The 15,515-nt window shown below is 42.5% G+C and overlaps 1 protein-coding gene across 1 annotated transcript in view; it reads right to left on the reverse strand.

Annotated features, from left to right (window-relative positions):
• LOC105926536 (polycystic kidney disease 1 like 1) overlaps positions 1 to 15,515 on the reverse strand; it is a 28,748-nt gene that overhangs the window by 8,879 nt on the left and 4,354 nt on the right. The window contains exons 7-30 of the mRNA XM_036125754.1: positions 14,509 to 14,712; positions 14,225 to 14,388; positions 14,032 to 14,139; positions 13,730 to 13,807; positions 11,673 to 11,753; positions 11,397 to 11,570; positions 11,227 to 11,304; positions 10,963 to 11,105; positions 10,522 to 10,642; positions 10,260 to 10,398; positions 9,337 to 9,526; positions 9,190 to 9,246; positions 8,741 to 9,100; positions 8,256 to 8,657; positions 7,992 to 8,137; positions 5,389 to 5,489; positions 4,768 to 4,966; positions 4,422 to 4,505; positions 4,061 to 4,268; positions 3,196 to 3,302; positions 2,960 to 3,059; positions 2,737 to 2,865; positions 2,478 to 2,651; positions 108 to 294 (exon numbers count right to left, since the gene is read on the reverse strand). Coding sequence (XP_035981647.1) covers positions 108 to 294; positions 2,478 to 2,651; positions 2,737 to 2,865; positions 2,960 to 3,059; positions 3,196 to 3,302; positions 4,061 to 4,268; positions 4,422 to 4,505; positions 4,768 to 4,966; positions 5,389 to 5,489; positions 7,992 to 8,137; positions 8,256 to 8,657; positions 8,741 to 9,100; positions 9,190 to 9,246; positions 9,337 to 9,526; positions 10,260 to 10,398; positions 10,522 to 10,642; positions 10,963 to 11,105; positions 11,227 to 11,304; positions 11,397 to 11,570; positions 11,673 to 11,753; positions 13,730 to 13,807; positions 14,032 to 14,139; positions 14,225 to 14,388; positions 14,509 to 14,712 — 3,734 coding nt within the window. The remainder of the gene's footprint in view (positions 1 to 107; positions 295 to 2,477; positions 2,652 to 2,736; positions 2,866 to 2,959; positions 3,060 to 3,195; positions 3,303 to 4,060; positions 4,269 to 4,421; positions 4,506 to 4,767; positions 4,967 to 5,388; positions 5,490 to 7,991; positions 8,138 to 8,255; positions 8,658 to 8,740; positions 9,101 to 9,189; positions 9,247 to 9,336; positions 9,527 to 10,259; positions 10,399 to 10,521; positions 10,643 to 10,962; positions 11,106 to 11,226; positions 11,305 to 11,396; positions 11,571 to 11,672; positions 11,754 to 13,729; positions 13,808 to 14,031; positions 14,140 to 14,224; positions 14,389 to 14,508; positions 14,713 to 15,515) is intronic.

A 15,515-nucleotide genomic window follows, 5' to 3' on the forward strand; every position in this document is an offset into this window, starting at 1 on the left:
CAAGGACATGTTAATCAGAACACACACACACAGATTCCAGCATAAAAGCAAGAAGAAACAAAACAAAAAAAACAGAAAACTTGACGAGAGTCCGAATCGAACCTGACCCTGAAAATCCCCCCGTGCCGTTTTTGTGTGGTTTGCACGTGGGTCTCTGGATGCCACCGCTCTGTTCCCGGTCAGTCGAAACAGGAGCGACGTCAGAGTTGCTACGGGCAACGCAACCATCACGCTCAGAAGTCCGGTTGTGACAGAGACGACTGACACGTCGACAACGCCCACCTCGAAAGGCAACTGTAAACAGGGAGAAAAAAAAAAGATGCGCGTTTCCGTGCATTATGTGTTTTACTGCGATTTTAACAGAGCACATGACTGCACAGTGGAATGAAAACAGTACATGCTTCTCCCATTAAACAGTGTTGTGCAACTGTATTCAGCCTCCTTCACTCTTATACCCCTAAATCAAGTCCAATGCAACCAATCAGTAAGTCACCTAAACAGGAAGTGGCTCTGGACATCACCGTGAACACATGGTTCCCATGGCAAAGATAAGATAAGATAAGATAAGATAGTCTTTATTGATCTCACAATGGAGAAATTCACTCGTCACATCGGCTCATACAAGAAGGTGCAGAGTAGGGAAGGTGCATTCAATTATATACAGTGAATCTTCATATATACAATGGATCAGAAAGAATACCAAAAAATACAAAAAAGGAAATAGGAATGGGCATATGATGTCTCATTTACATTCTTAGTGGTCTATATATATATATATATATATATATAAACATATCCATATACTCAAATATATACATATATCCATGCGCCTACTTACATACGCACCTACGCGTATGTATGTGCATATACATTGTATACATTTGTACATACATACATACATACATACATACATACATACATACATGTGGGCTGACTTATGTTCAGGTGATGATAGCAGCAGAAGTCACTACATCAGGATTATTGCACGTGTTGTAGGACAGTGTATTAAATAGATTATTGCACCTTGGTTATTGCACATTAATTATTACAGTTATGGTCACAGTTGCAGTTACAGTGCAGCATTGTAAAATCTGATAGCAGCAGGAATAAATGACCTGCGGTAGCGCTCCTTTTTACAGACAGGATGTCTAAGTCTTGCACTAAAGGAGCTGCTCAGCTCCTCTACAGTCTGGTGCAGGGGGTGGAAGGTGTTGTCCATGATGGATGTGAACTTGGACAACACTCTCCTCTCAGCCACTTCCTCCACAGAGTCCAGAGAGCAGCCCAGGACAGAAGTGGCCTTCCTCACCAGCTTGTTCAGTCTCTTTCTGTCCCGCTCTGTGCTGCCAGGAGCCCAGCAGACGACAGCATAGAGGAGGGCTGAGGCCACCACAGAGTCATAAAAAGTTTTTAGCAGAGGCCTGCTCACTCCAAAGGACCTCAGCCTCCTGAGGAGGTGGAGCCGGCTCTGGCCCTTCTTATACAGGGCGTCGGTGTTATGTGTCCAGTCCAGCTTATTATTGACGTGAACACCCAGGTATTTGAAACTCTCCACAGTTTCTATGTCCTGCCCCTGGATGTTCACAGGTGAGTGAGGTGGGGGTCTTCTCCTGAAGTCGATCACCATCTCCTTGGTCTTACTGGTGTTTAAGCACAGATGGTTCTTCTCACACCAGTCAACAAAGTCCATGATGACCGACCGGTACTCCAGCTCGTTCCCCTCAGACACACAGCCCACAATGGCCGAGTCATCAGAGAACTTCTGAAGGTGGCAGCTGTCCGTGTTGTAGGTGAAGTCCGAGGTGTAGAGGGTGAAGAGAAACGGAGACAGAACGGTGCCCTGGGGGGCCCGGTGCTGCAGAGTGCCACCTCTGACTGACAGCCGTGCAGCCGCACGTACTGAGGGCGGTCAGTGAGGTAGTCCATGGTCCAGTCAGCTAGATGTTTGTCCAAAAGCATGGCGGTGGCAGCATCATGCTGCCGGGCCGATAGATAGATAGATAGATAGATAGATAGATAGATAGATAGATAGATAGATAGATAGATAGATAGATAGATAGATAGATAGATAGATAGATAGATAGATAGATAGATAGATAGATAGATAGATAGATAGATAGATAGATAGATAGATAGATAGATAGATAGATAGATAGATAGATATATAGATTTGTCATTTTGTATGCACAAAGTGCGTATAGAATGAAATTTCGTTTGCATACAGCTTTAAAAATCACAGTAGGTTGCACTAATTTTCAGGATAAAGATGCAGCAGCGATTTATTAACACAGTTGAAATCTAAAACAATGTAACAATGTAAACAATGCATGGGAAATAGACAGTGTGCTATTCACGTGTGGTACAGAGTCCATTTTGTGGCTTCAGCAGTTTAACAGTCTGAAGGATATGTGCAAATTGAAATAGGGTGCTGCACCACCTATTTCCCCATATTTTAGCCATCATGGACGCCAACCCACCTGATCGTCTGTACGGGATATGATGACAGCGTTGGCGCATGCGTACCCCAGCACGAGAAGCATGCAGACGCTGAGTCTCTGCGTCTGTGTGAAAGAGCTGGGGCTGGGGCAGCCGTGCACACAAAGCCACGTGTGGAAATCAGCTGAGAAGTCAGAAAACCTGAGAAGCAGCGTCTGCAAGAGTGCAGGAGGGAGACAGGGGGGGTCACGATGAGGCCTGAATCCCATTAGGCTTCACAGCTGTGTCCAGTTGTCGCACCTTAGCGAAATGTGTTTCTTCAGAGCAGACACGCAGCATCCTCTCCACTCGACCATCGCCTTTGTTTACGGCCAACCAGCACTCACCGACAAACAGCCAGGAGCGCGCCTCCGCCCGCCCTCCGTTCACCTGGACAGCAAGAATCGAGCCATCCAGCTTTTAGGTCAGACCAAGAGAGCAGAGACCTTAGCAGCAGAGTGCAGGCAACAAACCGAGGTTTTACCTCCGACACCACGACTCGTTTGAGGTACCAGTCAGGAGAAGAGCCGGAGTTGTCATGCCAGATGTGAACCCCCCACACCGGGCCCAGGCTGTCCGCCGCGCTGTGGAGGCCAGAAACAAAGCAAACCTTCTCTACAGTATTACTAAAACATTAGCAGGTTCACTTCTTAACACAGTTTCTTTTTTTTTATGTTGGAAACTTTGCTATATTGCTAAGAAAGCATAAAGTCCGTTTACCTCAGTATGAAGGTGTCTGTGGCGTTTCTTCTAAACAGAGAGCACCCTGGGACTTGAAGTTCTTTTGTTTGTGAGAATCCATCCGCACCATAGAGCACGATGTAAACCTGACAGACGCGAAAAAGTTGCCCAATAAAATTAGGATCTTGAAGTTATAATTCAATATATATTTCAGTCTGATAAATTTAGCATTTTTTTTATCTTGATTATTAGATTTATTTGGGGGGATTTGGGCTTCTGTCTACGGAAGAGGATTAGGGCCACTCAAAAAAAAAGTCTACTAAATTCTGACTTTAATCTCAGAATTATGAAAAAAAAGTCAGAATTTAGTAGACTTTTTTTTGAGTGGCCCTAATCTACTAAATTCTGACTTTTTTCTCAGAATTCTGAGAAAAAAAGTCAGAATTCTGAGAAACTCTGAGAAAAATTTTATTTCTCAGAATTCTGAGAAAAAAAGTCAGAATTCTGACTTTAATCTCAGAATTCTAAGAAAAAAGTCAGAATTTAGTAGACTTTTTTTTGAGTGGCCCTAATCCTCTTCCGTATCTATCAGTTGCATTTAGGTTTTTTATTCTTTAAGTATATGGGCATGGGATTTTTTTTCCCTTTTATTTCTTTGTTTTACATATATGATGTTGTGTTGTGTGAAAAATAGCCCCTGCACAACTTTTGAAAGCTTCCCCAGATTTGCGTACACATACCATAACTATGTAAAACAGTCTGGAGAGACCTTTTGCGTGACATAGGCGAAATGTAAGCAAACGCACAGAAGCTTCCCAACCAACACACGATCTTTTAGCATTAATCTGCGAATAAAGACGCCATCGCTTGTAAGCACAATGTCCTGGAACATGGAGGGACCTACCTTTGCAGTCATACGGGCTGCCGAGCACAGACCAGTGTGAACGCAGACAGCATAGAGATACGGGTCTGCTGGATCGTTGTCAGAGACGTAGTGGGCCTTTTGATTCTCCTTTGACACGACGTCTGCTCTGTGGGACCAGAGCAGACCCAGGATGTACAGGACCAGAAGGACGGCCAGAGTACTGAGCACCGTCAGATCGCTGGATGGACTGAGAGGTAAAAAAAAGACATTAGAGTCCCATGGTCAACTTTTTATTTACATTTTTAAAATTAAACTTGAGTCTTTTCAACATTTTAGAAATCTGTCCCCACAGGAGTTGTCATCTCGTGTGAAAATGAGGTTAAATGAGGGAGGGGGTCACCTTAGGAAGGGATCCAGAGGTCCTGTGTCCTGGCTGCTCTGGACCTGCTGCTGAAACACCGTCAGCGGCCTCAGATGGTAGCAGCTAGATTCAGACAATATCATCATCAACTTTATGTATAAAGCGCTTTACCAGCAGCCACAGCTGACACAACGTGCTGAACATTAAAAACAATAAAATGATACACAATAACAAATTAAGAAACTTGCTACAAAACACAATAAAACAATGCAAGTACAGATAAAAACAGTGAAAATGAGGTAAAATCAAATCTGGGTTGGCTGAGATGAACAACATTCTTTTGCACCATGTCGACCTGTCTGATGTTCTGAAGCCCGTCCCTTACCTGCAGGTGACTGCAGGAGACGAGTCTGTTTGATGCGTCCTGCAGTCGTGACGCGTCCAGACCCCCTGCTGTCCGTCCCAGGACAAACACAGGCTGCTGTCCACCGTCACACTGTAGCGTATCTGTTGGCTCTGCAGCTTCCTCCTGGGGACTCTTCTGAAATCGGCGTCCAGCAGCGCGATGTGAGCCACGCCCGCAGCTGGAAAGTTTGCAGATTATTTATTTTTTTGCAAGGTTATTTCTTTTTCATACATCAAAAACTGTTGTGATGCCAAAGAAGTTGTAATCACACAGACTGAGCTGTGTAGAAAAGCAAGCAGGCTAAAAAACGAGAGACTGCCTGTTTATTAGTAGCATTCCTACAACTGAAATGTCATTTTATTCATAGCAGTCTCTTCTGCATGTATAAAAAAAAACACAAAATCTCATTCAGCGGAAAGTTGCCTGAGTGGGTAAAATGTGTCAATGTTGAAATCAGAACCCCAAAGAAGTCTGTCTAAAAAAAAAAAAACTACAATCTTTTTTTATGCAAACTAAAACTATGTTGGAAACAATGAGGAAACGAGTCAGCTGGAAGAAACAACAGCAGAAAAGAGTAGAACAGAGAGAGATTTCTCTCACCGTTTAGGTAGGACGGGGGCAGAGTTAGGCGCATGGTGTTCTGCTCCCACTGGTGAATCCTCTGCAGGTGGTGCATGCTGGGAGTTGGCCTCTCAAACATCCTGAGACAACCGACAACCTCGATCTAGTTTTCTGTTATTCGTGAGAACTCATGGCAAGGCAAAGGCAAGGCAAGGCACATTTATTTATATAGCACAATTCAGTACAAGACAATACAAAGTGCTTTACATGATTACGATATAGCAAAATAATAAAATGTAGATAGAAAATAGAATAAAAGCAAGTTGGGATAGAATGTAGTAACAAAAAAGAACATTAAAAACAGTAAAATTGTTTAACTAGAACAGTCAAAGGCAATTTTAAACAGATGTGTTTTTAATCTTGATTTAAAAGAACTCAGACTTTTAGCACTTCTACAGTTTTCTGGAAGTTTGGTCCAGATAAGTAGAGTATAGGAACTAAATGGTGCTTCTCCTTGTTTGGTTCTGGTTCTAGGTATGCAGAGTAGACTGGAGCCAGAAGACCTTAGTGGTCTGGAGGGTTGATACACTGATAACAAGTCTGTGATGTATTTAGGAGCTAAGCCATTCAGGGATTTATAAACTAACAGAAGTATTTTAAAGTCTATTCTCTGAGATACTGGGAGCCAGTGTAAGGACTTTAGAACTGGGGTGATGTGCTCTACTTTCTTAGTCTTAGTGAGGACGCGGGCAGCAGCGTTCTGGATCAGCTGCAGCTGTCTGATCCACTTTTTAGGCAGACCTGTAAAAACACCGTTGCAGTAATCAATTCTACTAAAAATAAACGCATGGATTAGTTTTTCCAGATCCTGCTGAGACATCAGTCCTTTAATCCTAGAAATGTTCTTCAGGTGATAGAAAGCTGACCTTGTAATTGTCTTTAGATGCTTTTGAAGGTTCAGGTCTGAGTCCATCACTACACCCAGATTTCGGGCCTGATTGGTGGTTTTTAGCTGAAGCGACTGAAGCTGTGTGTTAACTTTTGATCTCTCCTCTATTGGTCCAAATATTATTACTTCAGTTTTGTTTTTATTCAGTTGAAGAAAATTTTGGCACATCCACGGATTGATTTCTTCTAGGCATTTACTCAGTGCTTGAATTGGTTCATAGTCACCTGGTGACATGGTGATGTAGAGCTGTGTGTCGTCTGCATAGTTATGGTAGCTGATGTTGTTATTTTTTATTATCTGGGCTAGAGGGAGCATGTAGATATTGAAAAGGAGGGGACCCAGGATGGACCCTTGGGGAACCCCAAATGGGATTTTTGTCATCTCTGATGTAAAGTTACCTACTGATACAAAAAATTCCCTGTCCTTTAAGTAGGATTTAAACCAGTTGAGAGCTGTACCAGAAAGGCCGACCCAGTTCTCCAGGCGTTCTAACAGGATGGAGTGATCGACAGTATCAAATGCTGCACTGAGGTCCAATAGAACCAGCACGGTGGTTCTTCCACAGTCTGTATTTATGGATGTCATTAAATGTCATTAAACACCTTGATCAGGGCGGTCTCTGTACTGTGGTGAGCACAGAAGCCTGACTGGAAAACATCAAAGCGGCTGGTCGTAGTTAAGAAGGTGTTTAATTGTTGAAACACAACTTTTTCAATGATCTTACTGATAAAGGGGAGGTTTGAGATGGGCCTGTAGTTCTGGAGTAGAAGTTTGTCTAAATTGTTCTTTTTCAGCAGTGGTTTGATAATTGCTGTTTTTAGGGACTGGGGGAAAACACCTGACAGAAGGGACATGTTTATTATCTGGGTCAACTCAGACGCTATGACAGGTAAAACTTTCTTAAGGAAAACTGTGGGTAGAACATCAAGGCAGCTTGAGGAGGAACTTAACTGCTGAATTATCTGCTCTAAGCTTTTGGAGTTTATTTGGCTGAATTGGGACATTTGGTCAAAATCAATTCTGGTAGGAGACAACGTTGGTACTGAACTTAGTATGGATGTACAAACAGATCCTCTAATCTTTTGGATTTTTTCAGTAAAGAAGTTAGCATGGCATGTTGCAACAAGAGCTTTCATTGTATTTTATCAGGAGTTGATGTGACAGACCTACACAGGACCTGCTTGCTGTTTTGATTATCAAAATGTCCAGCATGAATGAATATTCGCCTTCTGTACTGTAATAAGAGTACAACTATTAGCTGTGCGCTCTGCAGATCTGGTTTTAAAGCTAAAGTTAGTAATCCTGTTCTTGTTGTATTGGATAAAATCGTGCTGTGGTTAGTCAGATTTCACTCAAAGACATAGATCTGGATACACTGAGATCCTGGAAGAAAATGTGAGGCTAGAAAAGACCTAAGAGCGGGGTGGAGGTTGACCATTGAGCAGCACAGCAAGCCTAAATAAACAGCCAGAGCTGCAATGGGCTATAGTTTACATCACCAGCATATACGTGTGTTGGAACGGCTCGGTTAAAGTTCAGACCTAAAAATCAACCCGGAATCTGTAAAAATGCTTAAAATTCATCGATCATAGTCCTTCCCGTTGGCACTGTTGGGTTGTATCATCACAGGATGTGAAAAAAGCTACTGTTGGGCGCTGTTTGTGTCCTCATTGTGTGTAGTCAAACGGTCTACCTGAAGAGAAGCATGATGGGAAACGGCCTGCTGGACGGCGGCGTGAACACCACTGTCACCTGGATGGCCCGCTGTAGGAGCTCCTGGCTGATGCTGAAGTTGTGGTAGCTGACCTGGCCGCGCAGCAGGATGTGCTGACTGCTCTCCTGCAGCAGAAACGTGGTGAGAAGGAAACTTCTCAAGAGCTTCACATATTTCAACTTCAGCTGGACGAGATAAACGGGGGGGAAATAATGTTTTAAAGCAAAAAAAGAGTCGACATACGTTTCTTTGTGGAAGCTGCATCTCAGTGTTTACTGGCTCAGGGAGTGGGTGAATGTGGATTTTTCTCCTTGTGCTGCATTCAAACAGACTGAGATCCACCACTGGTCCCGTCAGCTGGGAAAAACAGGCTGGAGTTGTTTTATGGTGCGGGGGGCGTGTGTCCCTGGGGTAAAAGCTGCGGCTGAGCTCGGTCAGGACTCGTAAAACGCAGGGCTGCTGCTGTCTGGGCCGAGCCCCTCCAGTGTGACGGCCAAAGACTCGCTGGATCAGAGCGGCAGGCATGTGGACGCTGGTGAAGCCCCCCCTGATGATGGAGGAGCTTCGGTTTTGGGAGGAGGCCAGCAGAGTCATAAGGCCGGTTTCAACTCTGTGCGCCTTGGCTTCAAGGGACAAAACGTGCCTCTGGAAATAAATTAGACTATTTAATGTCGGCGGAGAACCATTTGTAAAATAGTTAAAGTGTCAAGGAACATTCGTGGACGCACCAGCATCAGGTCCGCCGCAGACCGCAGAATCTCCTCTCCGAGCTGCGCCAGCCTCTTTGCTGCGGCTGCTCCTCCATGTTCCAGGTCAGGAGTGGAGGACGGGCTTTGCGCGCAGCCATCAGACGCATTTTCAGAATCCTCTCTGCTTTCTGCTACGAGTGATCCTGCTCCTGATACGCGGGTGCTGTTAAAAGCTTGTGGCGTTTCAGGTGTGCAGCTACAACCCGTGACCACCAGGAGGCAGTGTGACAGAGAGGTGATCAGACTGTGGAGCGTCGCCTGGTCAGCGCTGACCTCAGGAAGCTTCTCCGAAACAGAGCGGACATGTGAGGCTACATGTCTGACACTCATCAATGTCACCTAAAGGCATTTAAAAATAAATAAAACAAAAAATCAAAGACAGTTTTTATCATTCAGGATGTTTTCTTAGCAGAAATTCCTCCCCTCACCTGATTTGTAACTCGCAGAAGCTCATTCAGAATGAAGATGTTGTCAGTCAGTGATTTCTAAAGGGAAATTTGCGTTGAACCAATAAAATAAATGTGTGTAAAGTGTTGCAAACGGGATCAAGCAGTGCAACGTCTGTGCGTCTGTACCTGATCGCCGCTCTGAAGCTCGCATAAAGTGCAGATGAGCACATTGCGAGTGTGCCTCTGTGCGCATGCGTTTGCCTCAGCATCCTGGCTCAGCCTGTTCAGGACGCTGGTCAGGAGGAGGATGAAGTTACGGATCTCCACTGGATTCCCGAGCTGGATGAGAGTGGACAGGTTCCTCAGACTCTCTGAGCTGGAGGCAGTAAGAGGAAACGTCACATGTTAGGCTGCTGCTGCAGCTAAGGGTCTGTCCAATGCACGACGAGGATCCATTGTGGATACACATCAATGACCCCAAAAGCAATGAAAAAGTTAGAAAATTATATTATTGCTGCCACATGTTGATGCATTTGAAGGAAAGACCATGTTACCACCATGCACATGAATGAAATTAATATCTATTTCCTGTTTTTTCAAACTTGTCAACAAATGTGTGAAACATATTCAAACATAATTAAAGAGAAGCTTAATCATGTATACCAAATCTTACTTCAACAAAATATGTTTCCAGAAAACAAATACAGCACAGTTGAGTCTGTTTCAGCATGCCAAATAGTTGACTTTTTAATTGAAAGCTCTTGGTTAGATGTTTTACTTGATCATTTGTTTTTGATGTCTTCCAAAAAAGTTTTTGTTTTAAAAGCTATTGAAATTTTCATAAGTCAGTTTGGTTGATCTAAAAAAAATTTTTTTTTTTTTTTTTTTGGTTTTGTTCGTTCACATCCACCCAAAAGTGCATTTTTGTACAGAGAATAGATTTAAAAATCCATTTAATAGATATTTGACAACTGAACCACATTTCTTTATAAAATATTGAATTTTAAAGTATGCCTAGAGAACTTCCTTTTGCCTGGTACTGAAACAAAAAGCCAAATGTCCGAACTGCATTCATACTGAAGCACAAACATATTGACCGTGTCTCTTACAGCTTCAGAGCAGGATCCTGATCATATGATGAAGAGGAGGAAGTGTTTCTGAGGAAGCTTGGTCTGACCCGGACGGTGACCGGACACGGTTTGGTGGCTGATCCAGAGCCGCTGCTTTTGATTTCAGTGTAGATGGTGACTGAAGGAAAAAAAAAAACAGCATTAAATTAGTTCTTCCAATCCAATAAGCAGGAGAAAAAAAATAAATGAGGTTGATGTATGTTAAATCTCATTAATCTGTATATTTGTGCCCAATATTCACCTTTATAGTCATCACTGGGGTCACCTGAGGGGAGGCTGAAGTAGTACTGGAAGTCTCTTCCCTGGTACAGGATCCAGGGGGGGTTGCCTCCTACACTGTAGCTGTACTTGTACTCTAGGTCCTTAAATATTCACAAAAAGCACCAATATGATGAGGGCAGAGACATGGGTGGGTTATTAAAAAACTTAAAGTTGGGGGGAGAATAGTTGGATCTAAATACTGCTCTCCATCTCTGAAATACGTGTCAAATATCCCAAGGAATGTGTGGTTAATAAGTAAGAATAAAGCAAAAAAATGCATTATTCAGGAACCTGTAACTGAAACTGAAAGGGATTTCAACAGCAATGATGGAAAATCTTTTGGAAGTGGATCTCATTTGTGAAGCATTTGTTAAATAAAGAGTTGAATGCATAATAAGTCTGTGGGGAGACACGTTCGTACCGCCCGGCCCGAGGAGCAGAAGATGCTGAAGGGAGTGTGTAACTCCAACCCTTCCTCAGGCTGGACCTGGCACGCCACGCCTTCTGGGGCGGGGTTGGTTTTTAGGAAGAGCTGAGTCCGACCGATCAAATTATTCTGAGACTCTAAAAAAACAAAAGCCCGGATGAAATATCTGCTTAACTGAAACACCCTGAATGTATCATAAATAATAGAAAATAACCTGCATACTCTAGGTTTTTCTTCAGCACACGTGTTAATACTTACTGGCAGTGACCTGCAGCATGTACATGCTTCTTGGCCTCAGACTGAAGGGTCTGAATGTCAACAAAGTAGAGGAGATTCCTGGAAAGAAAATATTGTCCAAAAGATGCGAAAATTAAACATCAAGCGAGAAAGCGGGTTGGATTACTTCATGCAATTTCTAAATGCTCCACCTGTGTAGGTGTAGGACTCAAACAGGCCTCTTTCTACCGCATCCTGGTGTAAGTCGAGCAAAGTTGGCTCCCGATTGGCCACTGAAGGTTTGGGATCCACCAGGTTACTTCCCTCATTGTTGAGCAGCGTCAGATCGAACACCGATTCATCACCTGGATTGAAGCTCTCAGCTTCTATGTGCAGTAATTATCAGTGGTTGGATAAATGTCAATCTTTAACAAACAACAAAAACAACAGTAAAGATAGTTTCTGCTCTTTTGCTTTTTTATTTTTACCGTTGAGTCTTCCTGCTGACATCCTTGGATCTCCTTCCTCCACACTTGGATACGAGACGTCATAATCATCAGAACCTGGCCCTGAATTGACTTCAACAAACAAAATTATTAATAAAATGATCCCTACAAAAGGGGATTTGTAGAGGTTGTAATACAACATAACACAGCATAGAATCAGAGCATCTTCTAAGAAATTGTATGCAGGAAAACCAACATAAATAATCCAAAATTAACATTGTTTAGAAATGAAACAAGTAATTTTAAACTATTTTTGGAAAAAAAAGAAGAGTCTTTGGAGGCACTGCAACGTTAGACAAAAAGACATGTTTTTCCCTGTGTCTGAGCCAAATTTTGACATTATTATTGTGACTTCCTTTTCAGCTCCATGGGCGAAAAGACATTATAGTGAGCAGAGCCGGCTTTAGTCATTTTGATTCCCTAACCAAGGATGTAGTTTGTCCCCACCCCCACACAGAAGCTGTATGTATTTAATTAAAGGTTTATTTATGCAAGACCAGCTTTTCCATCTATATTACCTTATATAGAAAACTAATATTGAAGGTTGCAGTTTGCGTTCCCTGTGTAAACTATATTTACCATCAAAAATGTTTAATTTCACTATTTTACCATGATAATAGGATGCTGTAAATGGAGTCCTTTGCAGAAGGTTAAAATTGTGGCAAAATCGTATTGAAAAGAGCAACTGAATCCATTTGAAAGCTACAGTTCCCGTTGTTTTCTTTGGAGGTTTAGAAAACTTTAAAGGAGTAGCTGTTTTATGGACTCAGTAAAAATGTACTCTTAGAGCGACCATGTGTGCACAGATGGTTTTAATATTTCCTCAGTCCATCTGGCCGGGACAGATGTAGATTAGATTTAGCTGTTTCTCAACAGAACAAGCAAAACAGCTGCGTCAAAGACTGTTGAATGGGATCAACGTAAATGGTTCAGTTGATATTTTGAATTTAGGAAAATAAAGGAGGTGGTAATACAGTTATTCTGTTACAGCAGTAGCTACAGTAGCATTATTAGGCAATATTGTTATTTTTTTTAATTAGATCAACCTAAGACACTCAGACTCTTATCACATGACATGAGGAGACAAAGAGGGAGACATTACTACCAAACTCCATTTAGGCAGCTCTGTTCATCAAGAGCTATGAAGGCACTGCCCCATAATAATTTATTTAGAAAATAAATAACAGTCTGCACTCCTTTGGATTTTATTATTTAAACCTTTAGATCAGTGTGTTTTTAGCAAAGTGGAGCTAACAGAGTTTCAACTGCACAACATAAATTGTTGTGGTTATTTCAATAACCTATAAACTGCACAACATTAACATATCTGCACATTTTGCACCATTGCATCTCCATCTAGCATTACAAATGCTGCCGAACTCTTAGTTTTTAAATGCATTTTTGCACAATCAAATTCTGTACATACAAATGTTTTTGTTTTTTTTTAAAACTTACCCTGTACACTGTGACTTTCTCCTGCATTGTCTACATTTAAATTGTTTACTTTTAAATCACTGCTGCACCTTATACTGTAATTTAATTTTTACTGCAATTTTACAAGCTGTATGAAACGAAATTTTGTTCTGTACGCACTCTGTGCATACAAAATGACAAATAAAGTTGTCTAAGTCTAAGTCTCTAAGTCTAAATTATGTCCTTAAGTGCAATGGAAGAAAATAAATAAGATATAAACAGAAGATTTGGGTGTTGCTTTTGTTTGTTGTTGTTTTAGTTCGTGCAATAGGCTACTATGAAAATGTTGATGATGAAAGTTAAAACTGTTGTTGTCTGCGAGTCATGTGTAGAAACAGCACTGGTTAATCTTGAAGACTGTAAAAAGTGGTTTAAGAAGGGGCTTTAGCAAAGCTTTAGGAACTGTAAAAACTTTAATGTTTGTGGAGAGGCTGTAAATAAAGCAAAAAAAATAATAATAAACTGACATTAAAAGATTCAGCTCTGACAATATTTACCTGGATGACCAGTGCTAGGATCACCCTCCATTAAAGGAAAAGCATCCTTCCAATCTGCAGAGGACTCACTTGGAAATTCACCAGAAGCATCAATAAGGCTGATGTGGTCAAGGACAGATGTTTGGGAAGGCTCAGAGCTCGACAAACCTGAAAGGTAAAGACATATTGCAATAAGATTTAGAGCAAGACTGCATTTTTTTTTTTGTACAATCTGCTTCAGACTAAAGCACCAAGCTTGTCAGATTCATCTCTGCTTTCTTCTGATGCAGTCCTCTTATCCCCTAGATATAAAATCTGAGGTTGAAACTTTGCTCCTGAGACTTTCTCTACAAGGGAGGCAGGAAAAGAGGCATGACGGTTCTGAGACATACGTGGAACAGGAGGGTGGAGGGAGGACGTCTCAGGAGTCAGCGTGGATGTGGTCGGATTCTCCCGGATCGCTGACGGGTCGCTGGCATCCACTGTGAAACAAAACGGGACTGGAACAGAACCAACATCTGGTAAGGATATTTCTCCAATTTTGGTTAAGTTAATAATAAGCTGAATGAATGCATCTTTGTTTACCCTCTATGATGGGCTTGGAGGAAGCGTTGACCAGGTAAAGACTCCATGTGTACTCCGTGAGTTCACTGCGAACGCTACAGTCCTCACAAAGTGCACTGACGGAAAAGGGCTGATCCCAGTTCACACGGTCTCCCAGACACTGATGGCAGAACACCGACACCTTCCTGGACACAGCACATTTAGAGCAACAGTGAGAACCACCTAACGGTTTAACCCACCACAGCCTTTAATGTGTTTAATCCAGTTTACCAGTTTGGTCACACATTAAAATAAGCAGTCAATACCCAGTCAGATGTGATGCTACGGTGAGGAAAGCCTCGGACGAAGCCGAGCGCGCTCCGCTGGTGACGGTGAGCGTGAACTGGAACTGGTCGAACTTGGGCTCCAGCAGACTGGTAGGGAATCTGAGCACCGGAGACGAAGTGGGAATGTCCTGGTGGAAACAGGAGCTGGCGATGATCGAAACTGGCTTACATGTCCATCTGTAACTGTGGAGAGAGAGAAAAATAATAATTTGGGGAGAGACGCTAACCCCCCCAGTTACCCAGAGGGCACAAACAGGATTGATGATTTTAACTGTCCAGAGTTAAATCTTGGATCTTTGCTGTGCCGGAAGGCTAGCATCTCTTCTTTCTATCCCTTCCCCAACCAACCAGAGGCAACCCTTATAAATCTTTTTATTTAAAAGTAAAATGAGTAAAATAACAAATGCCCAATTAAACACATTTTCCAACTCGATCATTATAATCACTCTATTCAGTGATTTTGCTGAATAGCACTCTATTCAGTGAAGTCCTGAGCCTTCCCCCAAATCTTGACCCAGTAAATTAAACCTGCTGCCTCTGTTCTTTCTCCTGCCTTGTATCTCAGACCTTTTAAAAAAAATGCTTTTAATGTTCGTCTAAAGAGCAGGACCTGAAGTCCACCCTGAGGGACATCAGCTCCTGTCATATCTTTAAAGAGCTTGTGTTATTTTTAAAGCGTCCCCATATTGCAGCGTGAGCCTGTCCGAGGTTGAAGGTGTAGAAGTCAGTCGTTGCCTGACATCATTGCATGTGTGTTTTCTATTGTTTTTCATATTTCTGGTGCAGTTAGCCACCTGGTTAGTGGCTTTAATGCTCCATGGGTGTCCTCCAAGAGGCTGAACCATTTTTAGATGAAGTAATCAGGAAACACGACAAGCTCCCGTCAGTTAGAGCCGCTCCAAGCATTGAGCATGCTGTGGTGAGAAGTTCTTCATCAGTGCAGGCCAAGAATTTACTTAGCACTGCCTGGGATAAAGGAACATTGT

This window comes from Fundulus heteroclitus, chromosome 21 (assembly GCF_011125445.2).
Source record: "Fundulus heteroclitus isolate FHET01 chromosome 21, MU-UCD_Fhet_4.1, whole genome shotgun sequence".
NCBI lineage: Eukaryota > Metazoa > Chordata > Actinopteri > Cyprinodontiformes > Fundulidae > Fundulus > Fundulus heteroclitus.